General features: G+C 37.5%; 1 protein-coding gene across 1 annotated transcript; it reads right to left on the bottom strand.

The window, feature by feature from the left end:
- Nucleotides 1-551: 551 nt before the first annotated feature.
- On the bottom strand, nucleotides 552-18,217 carry ORC1 (origin recognition complex, subunit 1). Its single transcript, XM_009697563.1, has 16 exons — nucleotides 18,129-18,217; nucleotides 17,598-17,725; nucleotides 16,048-16,217; nucleotides 15,258-15,618; nucleotides 14,303-14,591; nucleotides 12,424-12,528; nucleotides 11,862-12,063; nucleotides 10,680-10,786; nucleotides 10,050-10,151; nucleotides 9,369-9,540; nucleotides 7,517-7,624; nucleotides 6,590-6,739; nucleotides 5,239-5,358; nucleotides 3,569-3,735; nucleotides 2,303-2,390; nucleotides 552-913 (listed from the first exon to the last, which is right to left on the bottom strand). Exons 1-16 carry the CDS (start codon nucleotides 18,215-18,217, stop codon nucleotides 719-721), a joined length of 2,553 nt encoding a protein of 850 aa, XP_009695865.1. The 3' UTR covers nucleotides 552-718.
- Between the last annotated feature and the right edge of the window lie 387 nt (nucleotides 18,218-18,604).

Below are 18,604 nucleotides of genomic sequence, written 5' to 3'. Positions count from 1 at the left end.
CCTGGGCGGAGGGAGAGGGAGAGGGGCCTCGGCTCCACCGCCGACGGCTCCAGAACAATTTTTGGAGCCCGTTCCACAGCAACAATTTTAAAAAGTGTTTTCAAACTATCCATCTCCAAGTCACTAATGCAGCTTGGTGAACTGTTCGATTACGAAAGCAGATTTCAACAGGCCTACGTTACTTGAGGCAATGTCTTTGAAGCAATCCTTGATATCAATCAATTTTAAAAAAAATAAATGACAAATTTCCTCTGGCATTTTTACTTTCCTGGTAGGAAACAGTCTCCTCAATTCAAATACTCAGCATTGAAAAGAAACTTTCAGTTTGCAATCACTGTATCAGTAATGTAAGTTCAAGCGCATTTTAACAATATCTTTTATAACTCAAGAAGAGTCAATGTAGAAAAGCTACATAAAGTGCAACGCCACAAAGACAGTACTAGTGATGCAAGTAATCAATTTCAAGTTCATACACCTCAGCTGAAAGGGAACTAGTTACTAGCACATGAAAATATTTCAAGAACAAATAGTTTGATTTCAAATATTTAAAATGCTTTGAAGCAAATTCTTTATTATACAAAAAGTGCTTTAATACAATCATTTAAGCAAAGTATTTAGAAAAAATACATTATTTCCATTTTATCAACAATTAAAAAATAAAATTAGACAATATTTAAAATATTTATAGATATTAAAACAAATAAAAATCTCTATTGCCTTATTCATCCTTGAGTGCATACATGGCATCGTCCTGGCTGATGTTTAGTCGCACCCGCATGTGAAGGTACTTATTACTGGACTCTACCAGCAAGAGCCTGCAGGCACCAAGTCTTGAACAAATTGCCATAATTTCCGATACCGTAGGACTCTGCATGCCTTCAATTCTACACAATGCTACATGCTGATGATAGACCTATTAAAAAAAAAAACCAAGAGAAAAGGAGACAGATCATGTTTACTTCCTGCTGCAATCAAGTAGGCCAAGGTGAAAAACAGAAGCTTCCTTCCCTCTGCATCTATGGGAGGGGAGGAAAAATTAGCTCCACTCTGTTCAGATGAAATGCACACATGCTGCTGTTCTACTACAAAGTGTTAGGACTTTGTCAAGGAAGTAGCAATTCCAAGCTATAGTTTCCTTTTTTATATAGCCAAAAAGCAAAACAATTAGCAACCTACCTTGTCTGCAATTTTTTAATTAGATCATTTTTTATCTGTTACTACACCTCTTCTCCTCTCGACTATGTTGACTAAAGCTTATCCAGCAGATTAAGAGCTGACATACAATTAATTACATATCAGTTCCCTCAGAAGGGACATTCAGGCCCAGTGACTAGCAAACACAAGTCACAGACTACAAACATGAAAGATGACAGCTTAGAAAGGCATGATACACCTTTAAGCACAGGAGAATACACGTGTCACAAATCATGCAAACTAGTAAGTCTGTAACAAGAAGCAGTCGAGGTCTTCTGCTTTTCTGTTAAGAAAAAGCAGAAGAAAGCCCTTTTGGTTAGTTAGAGAAAAACTAAGTGAAAAATGTTAACAAATCACTAACAAAATATTCTTTGAAGTTCAAGAACTGATCACCCAGTGTATCTATGCAATCCACTGATGCGGATGTTCAGAAGCTAGGAAAGGAAAATGCAATTAAAATGCTTACTTAAAAACCTGTAGAACCAGCTAAAACTAGCAGGTTATTTTAAATAGAAATATATAGTTCTAAACATTTTCCTAAGTATTAATATTTAGCTTCCATACTGTGCATCATGAAATGGACTGCACAGTCTTCACAGCTCTGCTGGTGCCAAGTATTTTATGGGTCTACTAAAAAAATTGAAGCTACTAGTGATATATCTGCCTCTGTTGAGAAAAACAGTGATACAGAAGTTGGAACCAGCTTTCTGTTTTCCTCCTTGAACTATATTGCCTGATATTTTCAGGTTTTTTTTCCTATTATAAGGTATGTTAGGTGGAAGCATGCAGTATTTTCAGATGCAGGCCAAAAAAAAAAATAAATCACTTTGTGGCCTAGATCACTGATAACATTAATACAACAGCAGGTGTTTCCCATTATAAGTGCTTAGTCCCATTAAAAAACAGGTGGTAGCATTTAAGTAGGCTTTACACCTGGCCTGGACAGCCATACCCCAATTTACCTTGCCATCATATTATCTTTCATCAAAGCTTAAGAATAAAACCCCCCAGAGTATTTAAAATATTTACATTTTTGCCTGGTAATTTTGACAGTGCCACCCTCTTTAACAGAAAAAAAGAAAAAAAGTACTTCAAAATATGAACATACCTGTTGAACTGTTGCCTCTTCAACTCCTGCCCTGCGAAACTCTGCTAAAATGGCTTTCAAAAAGATTTGTTCATGCAATGAAGCATTCCTGAATATCAAAACAAAACCGACAAAAATCAATCTGCAAAGTTTAGAACTTATGAAACACCAGGGAGAAGTCTGGAAGGGAAATTGCTTGGTAACCACATATTTAAATGCAGTGTATTTTTCTACCTGAGAGGGGCAGTTTATGTCAACTAGCCATTATATTACAACCTGCAACTCTGGCACCACAGTACATTGCATTTCACTTCACCTCATTTCTCTTTCAATGTATGTGAACACAACATTTCATTCCATACATCATACTTGTTCTGCAATGTGTTATCGTCAACTTACATTTATGAATTAACAAATTAACACTGAGGTTTTCAGGCACAAGTAGCACAGTAAAAGCAGTAAGTATCCAGCAAAATACCATATTTGCACCCCTTAAGTCCCCGTGTCCCCCCCTTGATGAAACAGATTGTCTGTCTTTTGATCAGAAGCTGGTAAAGCACTTTACCAGTTACAGCTTGTGTAGACCACTGAAGGGCAACAGAATTCCTCACATGTATTCCCTCAGGAAACCTTTTGGAAGTCCTAACAGAATCTATTTATGTTAAAGAAACCAGTTCAAATGGGAAAGTCTTGCATTCTGCTCAGACATCTGTGGCTGCATCTCAGCAAGCAAAGATGGTGGCATAATACAAGCGGATATGTAGAGGGGAATAGTTGACTCTTGAGGACCTGATGCCTATACTACATAGGTCCGAGTAGTTTTTCCTTTAGTTTAGCTCAAAGTCTGCTCCAGTATGCTGAATGACCAGTTGTGTTTGTAGTGGTCGGCTCCTGAATGTATATTTCAGATTTAGTTCCAACTGGAATGAATTAAAATACATGTACTTGGAAACTGCCCTTTCAGTGAAATCAATATACAGTAAGCAGGGACAATCAGGAACTTTCAAAAGCCCCCTCCTGATCTGAGATAACAAACTAACATGGAAACATCCTGTATAAATTTGTACAAGTGAGTTCTAGGCTGTTGTTTCCCCTGTCTTTAATTCCTATTTTGTACCTCTCTCTCCTAGCTGTGCTGCAAGGTTTGCTTTGTATCATACTTGAACAAAGCACAATGCATCGCAACATGCTCCCAAAGGGTGATGAGGACAGACTGAGTGTTTTTTGAAAAACAGCCCAGTGAAAAAGACACAAAAGCAAAGAAATTCCTCTAAGAGATGTTTTTACCTGATTGCATTTATATATGGTGATGAAAACATTTCATCTATGGCTTCGGTTACGTGGGCCATCCTGACTATTTCAGGGGTTCTCTTTTGGCTAGCAAACTCACAGATCTCAGTGGCCCTTCTGCAGATATCAAGGCAACGCCTTGCATCACCAGACAGTGCTGCGACCTGAAAGTAAACAGGACAGGTTTGTAACAGTATTTCCTACAAGCTGAGAAAAAGAATTTAGCCAGAAATCAACAGACCAAAAAAACCCAACAACCAAACAACTAAAAAACCAACCTGACCACAAAACAGGAGAGCAATGCTACTGTGAACTACTGTTACTAGAATCCCAGGTTTTAAATAACAATCTTATCAACCAAACCCAACAGAAGCAACCTTCCCACACACCCCCTCTCTGATCTGGTCATCACAAATTCAAGACTGAACTTTTTTCTATGACCACAGAAGTCAGAGGTCAAGGGAAAAAAAAAATAAAAATCCAGGAAATTCAATGTCAGCATTCAACACCAAAAGTTTTCAGAAATGTAATCAACAAAGACCTCACCACAATCCAGGTTCATGCAGAGGAAAAAAAAAAAAGGGACACAAAAAAAACTCCTCAGTTTTTCCATACTCAATAGAATATTGATTTTAAGAGTACACTAATATTTTTTAGTAGGTCTCAAAGAAACATCTGGGATACTGAATTTACAAGTGCCTGAAAATTTTTAGGTGTCTGAAATTTCTGAAACTAAGTACTTCTGAAAACCGCAACTTGTGGTTCAGAATTTTAATAAAACTATGAACATTCACAGATATAGTACTGGCCTAGTTTTCCCAGATAACATATGAAAGCCCCAGAACCCAGCTGGAGCCAAGAATGAGAAACCCTTTAGAAAATTTAATTGTGAGTTATTTTTCTAGATTTTCTGAAGAAAAATCATCCTAGAAAAACACTGCAGATTATTCAGTCTGTAAAATCATCACTCTTATTCTTACAAAAAAGTGGTTCCTTCATAACAAAATAAATGCTTATGTTTACAAGTACTCTTTTTTTTAATTCTACAATGAAGCTTAGCGGAAAAAGTTTAAGCGTATACTGGTTGACAGATGTTTTAACAATTTTAATAGCTTATTTTAATATATAATTGCTAACATAAGACACTAAACAAGGCATACATCTGAATTTGAGAAGCTACTGATCTCTACTGCATTATTTATTTTTTGTACAACTGAGTATTAAGACTGGCAACAGAACGGGTACTATTATGCCAAGCCTTTAAACATCTTGAGAAAGTAATATGGATATTTCCACTGCCACGGGCATACTAGTTTTTTCCAAGATCATCCAATGAGTCACATCACGCCAAACACTGCAGAAAGCTGACTTCTTATATTTATGCATTATCATGACTCTTTTTGTCACACCTCCAGCTCTTGGATTATACTGCTGCCTTCTCAAAGTAGGTGGAAAAAGCAAGGACACTGCTTTAGCAATGTTTCCTGCAAAAATACCCTGTATACCTTACACAGAGCATAACATATCTGCTACTTGCGCCTCACTTGTCTCCAATACAGAACACATAATCAAAAACAGTCTGACTACTGTTACAAAATTCTCCCCTGCTGCCCCCCATGCTCTTCACGTAGCGCAACACAAAGGGCATATATCTGTACTGTGCTTACCTTTCTGGAAACCAGCTGAATTGCATCCTCTTCAAATGCCTTCACAGTGTTCAGTCTGGATGAAATAATTTGCTGTAACTGTTTGTAGGTGTAGGGCTGAAAAGACATTCTGGTGAGGCCCTATAGTAAATAACACAATACAGTGAGAAGCGTTTGTAGTGCTTGAAAACTCTCAACTGCTCAAGCATAGCCTGTATAGTTAGTTTTATTTTCCCTCGTAGGAGCAATCTCTCTTTCACATCCTTCCCCTCCAAGTGATACGCTTTAATCAATTCTTCCACTTCGTATCTGAGAAATAAACACGCAAATCCACAAAACTGTGACTAAGTGAGGACCACTGGTTGGACCTCCCCACTGGAAGGCCTGAGGAGTAAGCGCTACTGCTATTAAGACTTCAAATTTCTCTTACAAAACTTGTAAACAAATCAGAGCCATCTAATACAAAAATCTTTCATTAACAACTGTTTACACTTTATTTTCTAATACAGTAACAGCAGAACCTATGAAAAAGTATTTGCCTCTCCTTTAGCAAATCTGTATACATGTATACAGTTATACTATTGACTTCACATTAGCAATCAGCCAGGAATTAAGAGTCCTCTTCTGGCTCAAGCTAATAAAAACTTCTTTCAGATGAGGACAATCTATGTTATAGATAGTGCACTGCCTTTCATATTCTACAGGAGGCTAGAGTTTTTTTTCATTTCTTATGCAAAATTCTTCTCTTTTGTGACTATATGGACTCAGCTGATCAGCAGGTTTAGCAGGTGGGAGAAAGCAATTCACACACTGTGGAACTATTTTTGAGTCACAGAAGGATGGAGGCACAGAGCGCTGTTTTTGTGAAACACTTTTCAGAGCAGTGATGAAGAGATGACCTAGGAAAATGTATTCAACACAGATGTAGAGTGCATCCAACTTTCTGTCCAAAGACACCCAACAAAGAAAGTCTACCAGTCGATGATGGCAAAGAGAGAAGTAACTAGGTGCCTGGAATGAAAAGGGAATGAGGAAGGGAAACCAGAAGAGAAATTCTTCTGAACTCTAGAGTAAGCAGCTTAACCATGAAGCACAGCATTTCATTATCTTAGTATGTTTAAAAAGACATCTGCATTCTTAATTCTTTCTTACAAGAACATAGTGTACTTAACACAACATACCATCTGATTAGCAAACTGGCTCCTAAACTTACTTTAAGATTTATGTGTTCGTTATTGGCCCTCTGGAGAGACAATTATAAAAGCATTGTTTAACCTCTGATGTAACCAATCCTACCTTTCTCCTTTTGATTATATTCAGTATTTAATCTGTTCACATTTTATAGCATAGCAAGAAAACTGCTAGGACATACCAGCCTGCTAGCTACTCTGTTCATCATTATTCTCTCTGGCAAGTCCATGGTGTTAGCAATGGCCAAGATGATTAACTTGGAGTGCTTTTGAGTTGGCCAGTCAAATAAATTGTACATCACATTCTGTTTCCGGGTCCACAGAAGATCAAGCTGCAGAGATAGAAAGAGAAGAATTAAACTGAAAAAGAATGGCCTTGTATTTACAATAGCCAATGGGGGTTTGAGAGAGCTAGCTCTGCCACAGAAGACTTCTTACGTGATTCTGAACAAGCTGTCTCTGTTGTGTTTCCTTTATCCATCTACTAATAGGACTGCATTTTCTGAATTTGGGCTCTAATCTCTTTTGGAAAAGCACGGTCCTACTAGATGCTTGAACAGTATTAATCACCGTAGAGTGATTAAACAGCTGGAGTTTTTAAACACTCCTGTGATATTAATACTACATCTAACAAGATTAAAAGACCCTCCATGTGAGAATCTGAATTAGCTTACAGCAAAAAATAAGTGTGCATTTGTTTACTACTAGCATGTTCAAGGAGTTTCAAAACAGGGTATGACTTATTTCACCGAGACTTTTCTCACTGGAAAAGCAGCAGCTTTCAGACAAAATACAGTTGAAGTCTATGTTATCAAGGACTTGACAGAACAACTCATTCCATGACCTGGACCAGAACAAAACATAAAACCAATGTGAAACCCAAGGAAATCCAAGGCAGAGAACAATATGGTAACAGGATACTTGTCCATTTGAATTCAGTTTCCTAATAAGGCTAAGAGGAACTATTTGTGTATCTTCTCTCCTAAGTTTATTCCTTTTAGATCACATATGACACACTCCCATGATGTATAATTTGCCTTCTTCCATCCTCCAAAAACTGATTTCTTACAATACGTCAAGGAAACAGAACAAAGGATTCTGTGTCTCACCTCATCCACTACCAGCACTGTGGTCTTCCTCTTTGGTCCAGGTGTATTGAACAATTTTGCCAACAGTCCTGCAGCATGGGTTGCTGTCACCTTCTGACCTGTCAGTAACTGGACAAGGATTAAACAATGTTGCAGGTTAATCACACCAAAACTCTGGAAATAGGAAGTTTAACTCCTATTCGTTTTTAACTTTTCTCTAACAAACACCATCAAGTATCTGGATTCCCCCCCCACCCCCCATGAAGGGGAGTAAAAAAAGAATAAATAGCTCATAAGACACTCATGTCTACTAGAAACTGTCCATAAAGGAGAACAGGAACAAAATAATACATAGCGAAAAAGAAAGGCCATTAGAATTTCCTGCAATTTTTCTTAAATATGGATTTGTTAAGAAATCCTGAACCCAGTCTAAGGACTCTAAACCTAGTGTACCTCAAGTGTGTCTCTGAATGCAAAACACGTACTGGAAACCTAAGTCAGTTGACAAGCATAGCCTGACTTCAGTAATCTTGCACTCCCGTCATCAGGATCTAGAACTTATTCAACTTCCAGCTACAAAAATACCTTCAACAAGAACTGCTTCTGCAATAATCTACGTGGCAAAACAAATGAGCTGCTCTAAGTAGGAAACACTCCAGAATTTGCTTCAGTCATGCAAAGAAACATCAGCAAACTGGAGCTTGAGACTGACCTGCAGCAAGAGATCTGGCAATTAGGAAAGTAGCAGCAGCCTAGTAGGGTATTTGGATAACAGCTGGAGCAGAAAGAATCAGAGAAATAAGTTGTTCATTTGACTACATGCTCACCTGAAGGTTATTTAACTGGGCTAGCTTCAAGAGTTCAGGGCCCATGTGGAACAACAAATTTTACTTCCAAAGGCCTATTCTTTATTAATTTTAAAATTTTAATGCTGAACAGGATAGGAACAGAGAGTGTTAAAATGCATTAACATTACCATGAAATAATGTAATTGTCATGAAGCCTTTCACTATGCTAAAGAAACACATGGACCTGGCTACAACAAATCCTTCAGCAAGACACTGATTATGCTGGTTTGAGGAAAGGATGCAAATATGTAAATTTAACTCTCAGCTATAAGGACAGAGATATTAGAACAATGTATGCCACTTTCTGTTCAGACAGAAGATGTCAAACTTAAATAAATGGAGCAGTTTATAAGGAAATGGAATAGATACTTCAGGAAACCATTTCATTTCCAGGTCACTGGCTTAAAGTTAGCCTAGGCTGACAAAGGTCTTGAGCAGTAACTGTCTAATGCTTATTGGGTGATACTATTCCAGTCCTGAGAATGTTAATTCACACCCACATAAGCACAAGCACGGTCAGTAGTCACAGACTGGTTTGTCATGGAAATCTGAAATACAGTATTGTTGACAGAGACAGTCCCTCTTTAGCTGGATTGCTATGATGAGACACCAATTAACATTAAGACCCCATTAGTAATTATTCTACTGCTACACAGACTTCCAGAGTTGTCATCTCAGTAACTTTTTAAGCATGTATGTGCAGAAAAAGTTATAGAAGGGGAAAATATAAAAATAATCTGGTTTAGATTTTTTTTTTTAAATCTGATTGGATGTAATAAATCAGGTTATTTCCCAGCCACTGCCCTTATGTAGTTGAAAGCAAAATAGTTCAAGGAGTTGCCCATGGCCTTAAGTTAATTATTTTTTAACCTGCTCTAAGATAAAAGCATACAGTCTCTCAGAGGGACTACTCAGAAGTACTGGTATGTTAAGTGCCTTGAATACCGTAACACATCAAGGATCTGATGGTAAAGAGTAAGATATCTTCTTTCAAACCACAGAGCCACTGAAGAGGCTTTACTTACCTCTAGTATCTGCACATAAGCTTGGTGAGGGTCAGTCAGCTTCATGCCATTGATCTCTACAAACTGGAATGATGGTAGATCATCATTTTCGGCAGCTTGCTGAAGACAGCGAATTACTTCATGAACAGTTGCAGTTTTACCTGTTCCAGGCACTCCAGAAATGTACATGCACCTAACAAAAGGAGAACACCTTTTCAGCAGTCCTGAGCAAAATAACACTGCTAGGATTAATGAGCTGGAATTCCTAGGCTCTGAGACCAGCCTTGAATACTACTCCTCTGTCACTTCAGGCAATTTCCTATATTTCAGTTACTTTATTTGCAAACTGGGACATATAACACAGTGGAGAATCATCAGAATTTTTATTATTACTGAAGCAATTAAAAACCTAAAATACTTTATAAATGTAATTTACCTCTTTAAAAAAATAAATGGTTTCCCAGACATCTAAAATTCACTAGTTATATTTTGATATTTAATTTGAATCTGTACAATAAAGAAGTACATATTATTTATATGCACAACCCTTCTTAAGGAAGAAAAATATAAAGAAAAATCAACTAGGAACTTTAATTCAGACAAATTATGATAACTTTTTAAATAAAAGTAGTGTTGATTGTCTGACTGCTGTTATGCCACAGGTAGAGATGTGGTCTTGGTTAGTGTCACCAACAAACTCACCCTCCTGTTCCATCAATAAGTTTGCTTTCCACAAAGTTGTAGATATCCTGGAATTCTTCCTCACGACAAGGCAGAGATTCTGGGACAGCAGAAACATGCAGCCTTTCGATTTAAAAAAAAAAAAAAAAAAAGAAGTAAGTTTAAACAGGAGGTAGGACAAAAGAGGGGAGACCACTTATAGGAAACTGAAAAAAAATAAAACTCAGTTTGAAAGATACACTCAATCCTGAATGCCTTTTTTTTTTTCCACTCTGATCTATAATGATACCCGTAAAGCTTTTTTTGCACACCAAGAGGAGACAGATATTGTATCTTTACAATCTAAAGCTATCAAGAGATGATCTTTGATTTTCTAATGTTGCATAAAATAAAGACAGATACCTAATTCTGAAAAACTTAGCATGGACCGGTTACAATAATTTGAAATTGTAAAAGCAGTATTGTAAATACTACTAGTATTTGTAAATCCAGTACTGTACACTCATAAATGCTCTTCTGGTGTCAAAACACCATGAATTTTTACCAAATTTATTCAATGCAGTAAAGATGACATTTCCCTATTTCAGCATAGCCTACTGCTATGCATACCTGATGCAAAAAAGATTATTTCCTCCCTTGAGCACATGTTACCTTAATCTGGCTTCTTCTAGTATACTGGCTGGTTTCTGTGCTGCATGGTTGCGCCTGGGAATTTCAGGAGTTGCATTCCGGGGTGTCTTGGGGGTTCCTGCTAAAGGCTGCAAGGAAAAGTTAAAACCTCAAACAGGTTTTCTACATACAGCAATTTCTATTGCAGACCGATCATCCATGTAAGTTTCCCAAACATTACTTATGCACAAAGACTACCCGCGGATGCCAGAGTACAAGATGAACAGAGAAACAGTCTTTACAAAGGGAATTACCAAACAAGCCTCATGGTCTTTTCTTCTTCAGGGGAAAAAAGAAACTGGAAAGGAGGCTGTGACAAAAACAATTACACCTTTTAACTGTCTGAAGAATTTTTAAATTGGTAATGCTCTTCTGAAGTGCTGTGTTACAAAGTGATCCACCTCTTAAAAAACAAGAAGCAACTAGAAATTCATCTATCTGAATTTCATTGTCCAAGCAAAAAAGCCATACAACATCTTAATTACTCTTCTTTGCTATGTTTACAAGTTCTAGTTACACTAGGTTTTCTGTGTTAGACATTTCATAAACACTGAGTAAAAATTAGCCATTGACAGTATGTACCCAGCTATGGTGCTGAATACAGTCTTAACAAGTCAGGCCTAAGATTCATGTAGCCTGGTATCCCATCTCCATCAGCGGCCACAACATGTGAGAAACTGCTGGCCACACTCTTTGGTGCAGCCAAGAACACTGTAGAGCATCCCTTTTGCTTTGGTAACCATCTGCCTATTGGTAAGCTTTCAAGAATCAGGACAGCTCTACTGCCAAGCACAAAGTTGGTCTTACGGCTTTCTGCTATATATAGCCAGTGCTCAATAAAGACTATACAGAAATAGAATTAAAATGTCTCAGCACGCAGCTTACAATAAAAGCAAATATCGTGGCCATACATGGATTCATCAGTTTGTTCCGCTCCAGCCCAATCCAACATTTTCCCTGTTTAGGCTAGAATTATCTCATCAACACTGTCACAACATTCACAATACACACGTGTTTTATACATTTGCACGACCTACTCATATCAAAGATCGTAAGAATCAAGATAATGTTTCATTAAAAGCTAAGCTGTTAACTTTGGTACACAACCATCAAGCATTCAAATAATTAGCTCAAAAATAATAAAACCAAGTCATAGAAACTTACAGTTTCCTTCAGGGTCTTAGCAGGAGTGTGAACTGAAGACTTCCTTGAAGATTTTGGGGTGCTGAATATTCTGCTTGATTTAGTTTTCTTTTCTGGTGTATAGAGCACATCATTCTCCTCTTCCTCACTACTTGAAGAGTAAGAGCTGTCTGAGCTAGAGAGAAAATCTTCTTCCTGGTTCAACTCTAGTGTATTTAATATGCTATGAGAAACAGAAATGACACTGAGTTTTAAAAAAATACATATAACTACACACTACAAAGTATCATTTGTACATTTTCAGGTTTTTCTGTCGTTATCGTAATCAGTAAGCCAAGACATTTTTCACTTGAGCTGTTAATTTTCCATGGCTATTTAATAAGACTGGTTTAAAGGAAGTCAGTTTTCTGATGAACAACATGAGTCAGCTTTATGTTTCTGAATGTAAGACAGTTTTTACTCACACTGCAGTTAAGCTGTGCTTCTAGAACCATTTGCATTTCAATACTAAGCAAGACAAACTCATAAGGCTTCAAGCTATCAATAGCAATGTGAATAAGACACCATGGACGCAAAAGTTTACCTGACTTGTTCTGTAATGCGAGCGCTTGTTCTCTGTGCACATATTCTACGAGAACGAGGGGTCAATACAGGGCTCTGACTACTCAGTTTCTGATGTCCAATTAAACTGTAAAGAAAGAACACAAAGCTATTTGTATTTCTTTTTTGCATCATACTTGTAGAGATGGAGGGAAGGCCTTTCAAACTTCAGGCTCAATTGTTATGGCTGTCAATCCATGAATTTGTTTACAGTTATTTACAGACTGGCTATGGCATGGATACTGGCAGGACAACTTCCCCTCTCTTGCACTCTCTCTTCAATATATCTTTGCCAAGAACATAAAAAAAAAACAATGCAAAGTATTTACTATAGTTCACTCATTGTCTATACTGTAAAGATTTTTATAGTAAAGTGTAAGCATTTCTATAAAGTTTTATGAACCAGCTGAGGAAAGTTGCTAAGGCTTAAGACAGACCCCGAGCCCATACAAGTCAGAGCTGCTAGCTGACCTATAATGCTGCGACAATAGTGACTGCACTACCACTAGTTCAAAACAGATGTCTCTGACTTGCACCCTATCAACATTACACCACTTTGTTTCCAGATGCACCCTCAGCTGAAAACAGCAATTTATTTCACATTGACAGGTGCTGCATGTTAACAGCTTTCCCTCACTTGCCAAGTCAGACACATAGATGTCCGTGAAGAACACCGAATAGATGCCGATATAGCTGAATTAGCAGCCAAATTATTTTGCAAATATTACACTGCCAAACTGAAGGGGGTCTGCCCCCCAAACAGGGTCTCAAAACAGTTGTGTTTTTGTTTCTTTGTGGGGGTGCCTTTTTTTTTTATAAATAAGAGAAAGGGAAGACAAATATGATTTCCTTTGGGCATCTCTTTCATCTGTCATTTGGAATAGATTTCTCTATTTGTGTCTGAGATTCCTTGGTTGTCTTCTTGGGCGCTTCTTCATCCCTACCACCAAAAGATTTTACAGTTAATACAACTTTCCTACTAGTTCAAAGGACACAATGAAATTAATTACAGATGCTTTAATTATTTGTTACCAGTTCTTGGACTTTTTTTTAGATCTATAAATACCACTGAAATGCCATTACTTTACCAACGAAAGGTAAATGTTTCTATGCTACACAACATGTGACAAAAACAGATTGCAGATCCATCAGCTGTTGCATCCGTATCTTTACTCTCTGAAAGGAAGAGCATGACTAGTTTTTGGCTTCTTACAACATTTTATACAAGAAAGTCTGGTCCATTCTCCTCCTGCCCTGTTTTAGAGACTCTGTGAAGATATACTTGAATAATTATGCTTTTTGAGTTTTGATTTCTTTTCTACATAAAAATTACCAAGAAAGCATATATGCAATTATCATGAGAACTCTCATGAGGCCAATCACATCCCTTTCTATAGTTCAGCATATCTCAATAGCTGTCAGAAGCAGGGCACATGTGAGGCTCTATGACAGATATACTGCAAGGAAGCAGATTTTTATCCGTGTTGATGCGTACAAAGCATCATGATCAATATGGCTTCAATTTCCCTTCATATCATCCTACCATCCCCATTTCCAACATCTTCTTTCTGCTCATATAACCACAAACTGCTTGTGTCTATCTTTAAAGTCAACTCCTCTTATGATCTCATCAATCATTCATTCACCTCCAAGTAACACACGCTCTAAAGCTCCACTATGTGCACTTGTAACCATTTAGGCTATCCTCCCCGCTTCTCTCAGTGATCTCATAACGCAAAACATGATACACGCAGAGACTTAACCTGCTTTTCTCTCCAGAAGGCTTTCCTAAACGTACTTTAAGAGAACTACACACAATAGAAATCCCATACAAAAATAATTATAGTAAGGCTATGACTTACGATATAGTGTCTTCTTTCATACTAAGATTCTCGTCTTTCTCACTGGAGTCTTTGACCTTACGATAGGGGGTTAATCTTACTGTATCACTAAATATCTGCCAGTGCTCTGCAGTATCAAACACTGACTTTGACTTATCATTGGTGCAAGGCATTTTTGGTGGTGAGCCTAAAATGCCAGTGAATTTCACTTTTCTTTTAGTAGCTGATGGTGCTACAGTATCACAGTCATCATCCAAAAGTTCCAAAACTTCACATCCCAGGAACCTGCCTTTAGGAGATCTTGTGGGACCTAGGAATCAAAAGCAAAATGAACTTTTGTCAGGCTTTAATATGGCTGGTTTGGTTAACTTTCAGAAGACACGGTACAACTGGCTCAGTGGCTGTCATTTAAATGAAAGGAGATGGTATTACACTCCAGGAACGAGGAACTGGATCACTAGAAGGCACACACCTCCTCTAAAAAGAGGACTAAATAGAATACAAACTGGTGGTTTTTCTTCAGTTTTCTAACACACTTCCATCACTTACAACTTTACTCAGGCTCCAGTTTGAAAATACTGCATGTTATAGAGGATCAAATGTGCTTATTCTACCAGTCCAATTTAAACATTCTAGTGTACCATTAGTCAGAAGATTAAAGAAAGAAACGTTCCGAGATAAAGTTAGGCTGATTAGGTAGCATTCCAGCCAACAAGCACTTTAATTTAGACTTACCAGTTACAAATAAAACATTTGCAACAGCAATTTGATATAAGCAGTACAGTTGCTTGAAATAACAGACCTAAGATCAACAACTGATGCTGCCAAAAGGCTTGGGCTAACCCAAAAGCCTGAATAAGGTAGCTAAAAATACTGATGTTGAGTATTACCATTGTTTGAACTACCCAAAATGAAGAAGCACAAAACATATTACATTCAAAACTACCAAATGGACACAATATTGCCATATACATACTGTTTAACTGTAACTTCTTCCTTGCTGTTGGAGTTTTTATGCCGTTAGCCACTCTTTGTGAATGTCTCTCCTTAGCGAGGGAAGACTTGGAAGCGGAATGTTTTGATTCTATTTCCAACTCAACGTTTTTTGTTTTTGTGGCACTCCGAACAACACTCTTCGGCTCTTCTTTCAGGGGGGAAACAATGTCCGAAGGAATAAATGAGTTTGAAGAGTCTGGAATGCCACCTCCTTTCAGCTTACAGAATGTGTCAGGGGACAAAGCCTTAAAGCATTTTCCATCCCAAGACTGTTTTACATAGAAAGTTTGTTCCTTGTTTGATGTAATAGGTAGTTCCTCCCCCAGTTGTAGTGGTATTACCTGCAAAAACAGAAAATAGCAAACACACATACCTTAACATTTACTGTTAACTTAACATTCAGCTATTTTTTTAGCATTCAACTATTTTCTTAGCATTCAACCACTTTTTATTCACAGATCTTATTACTGGAACTCATGCAGTCCACTATATAGGGCAACACCTTCAACTTGTGTTTACGCTAGCATAAGTTGATTGTACTACAGGACTCCCATTCACATTGCTTCTTTCCACACAAATATCTAAATAAGCTGGCTGCTGACAACCGAAGTCATTTGGGGATGGAGGAAAGGCAGAATATCAACAGTTTTCAATTATCCTATCCTGCGTTAACTGCATTAACAAACACGCATCACACATTTGGTTTGGGAGGGAATAAATTGTTTCTGTTTCTTTCTTCCCTCTGTGTGTAGAGGGGTCGCTATACATACCATGACGCTTTTAATAATGGTCTCCACAGCTACATCAGTGTCATAGCCAGGAACTTGGTCAAAAAACACTTCTTGGGGAGAAATCTCTCTTTTAAGCAGTTTCCGTTTATTCTGAGGTATCTCCGTAATATGAGAGAACCACTGCACAACTGCATGTTTCTGCTGAGCACCTGTAACAATGAAAAAAAGTCAGTAAATGTTAAGAATTTTATTGTATCGCAAATAGTTATTACCAGACCACAATGACTTTAGCTGGAATGCCATCAAGGATAGAAATCCTCCCCGGACACAGGATGAGAAAGCATCTGATAAGAGATCACAATTCTCATTTTCTAAGCTAAATTAAAATGTTTGAGTTGAGACTTTTCAGGACTAAGATTAACACCTACACAGAGTCTCAATCAGAAAACACCTGGAGACTAGCTCCAGACCACCAGCTCAGTATCACAAATGAAGAGGTTCCTTATTTGCATAGATGTGATCTAATCGAACCCCACTAACGAAACGCAGTGACATAAAAGGAGAACTGAGAAATTTCAGAACGTTATTTATAATGTCAATGTTGTTTTAAAGTAAGCCAGAAACGTATTTATTCACTGCCTAACAAACCAGAGAATCCTGCTGTTGAAATATCTAGGAGAAAGTCCGAATAAACACTACAAATTTATTAAGTGTGGAGAGAGTTAAAAAACATTTGGAACATATTACAATTGAATATTAAGTTACTCTCTACATTTTCAAGGTGTTCATCTTTGAATGAAAAGAAAGCCACATATCTTTGACAAATTTGTTAAAGATATGTATAACAAAAGGAAAATCTTGTTTTCAAGAAAGTTTCATGGGTTTCATTCCAGCATGAAAAGGATATTCAGTTATGTTACAATAAATATGCATTAGTAAATAAATAAGTTGGAGTGATATGTATTTGTGTTTGAAAAACTAAAGAAATTTTAAAAACTCTCAAAACATTATTACAACGGCCCAAAACAACCAAGAAAAGCTGCTCAAAGAAGTCGGACATAGCTAAGGAGTAGCTTCTAATTGAGACTCAGACATAGTCTTTGTATCACTCACCTTCCGTGACTTATCTTTTCATATTTATCTCTATAAACAAATAGTTCTACAAGGGACAGAGCCCTGTTTATTCAGCCTTGCACCTCATCACTAAATTGCCTTTTGTTTAGCAAGATGCAAGCTCCAGGGCTGCAGTGCTCTTGCTCCATTTGAATTCTCCAATCTCTAAACAAAGTATGAGCTCACACTGTGTTCCTCAAGGACCATTTCTTTTAAATTAGACAACTAAACAAAAGATTTTAAGAAATTAATGTCCTTAAGCTCTGCGTTTATCTATCAAATTTAGTTGAAATGAGCCATCAGCCCCAAATATTTGGGGAGCACGTGAATACAGGTGCAGTGATTACCAAAAACTAATTTCCTTAATAAATTAGGCTAGTGATACAGTGTTAATGCTAACTACATCCCCATGAAATAGGTAACTTTAAAACACACTAACGTTTCTCAGATAGGAAGTAAATTTTTATTTCTCTTACCATCTTCATATAAATCCAGGAGTTGTGCCACAAAAGGTTGATCTGCATTCTCCCCTTCTACTAAAATAAAGTCGCCAAGTTGTATACAGGTTTCTGTTCTGCTTCTTTCTGATGTAATAAGGATTCCCCTAGAAAGTGATACACACATGCAGATTAACAGGATTTCATGTTCTTCATAATTCACATATCATTAAAGCTGACAGCCTGTCAATTTTACAGCTAGTTACGTCACCTCTTGCAAAGCTTGTAATTTAGTTTCCCGATTAACAGCTTTCATATATATATTTCAGTTAGACAGTTAACACCGATTCACAGATTTAGTTACATGTTTTTGTTTATACGTTATATACATGTCTATAATTCAAGAGCTTTGCAACGTTTTTGTTATACACATACAGTGTCATGACACAATGCTCAAAACCTTACAAATATTCTCACTGACTGCCACATTAACCCAAACGATATCAGAAAGGTAAAGAAACCTTCATTGATTAAGTTTCCCTGAGCAAGTCAGAAATAATTGTCATTTACTTGTACTGTAAAGTCCTCAGTTTTCTGTCTGAGCTCGTGGGTTTTCCATACCAAGAGTAGAGAATTTTGCTTTGCTGCCGGGTGTTCATGATTCCCAAGGAAAAGCTAAAACAAATAAACACACTTTATGATTATTACTTAAAAATAAAAGCGGGAAAGACTCAAGATGGCCCGGTACATAGAAATACCATCAATTCTTTCAGTGCGTATAAAGAACGTGGCATGCATGGGTTGATCCCGAGAAGCCTACCTTCCCCAAAGCCTCCAGACGCTTCTCCCCGAGGGAGAAGGAACAAGCGAAGATGCTTAGCGGTGGATTGTTCTTCAATTCCTTTTTTCACGTCCAGCGCTTGACTAACACACCTGACAAACAGGCGATCCCCTCGTTAATAGCTACTTTGCTTATTCACAGAGGAAGTTATCGGCTCTTCTCTGCTTATTTACCAAGCCCTGCCCTCCCCTCCCCTGCCCTCGGG

Source organism: Cariama cristata, unplaced genomic scaffold (genome assembly GCF_000690535.1).
Source record: "Cariama cristata isolate BGI_N322 unplaced genomic scaffold, ASM69053v1 scaffold34763, whole genome shotgun sequence".
In the NCBI taxonomy this organism is placed as follows: Eukaryota; Metazoa; Chordata; class Aves; order Cariamiformes; family Cariamidae; genus Cariama; species Cariama cristata.
Note: the sequence above shows the minus strand (reverse complement) of the source record. Positions and strands in the feature narration are given on the sequence as shown.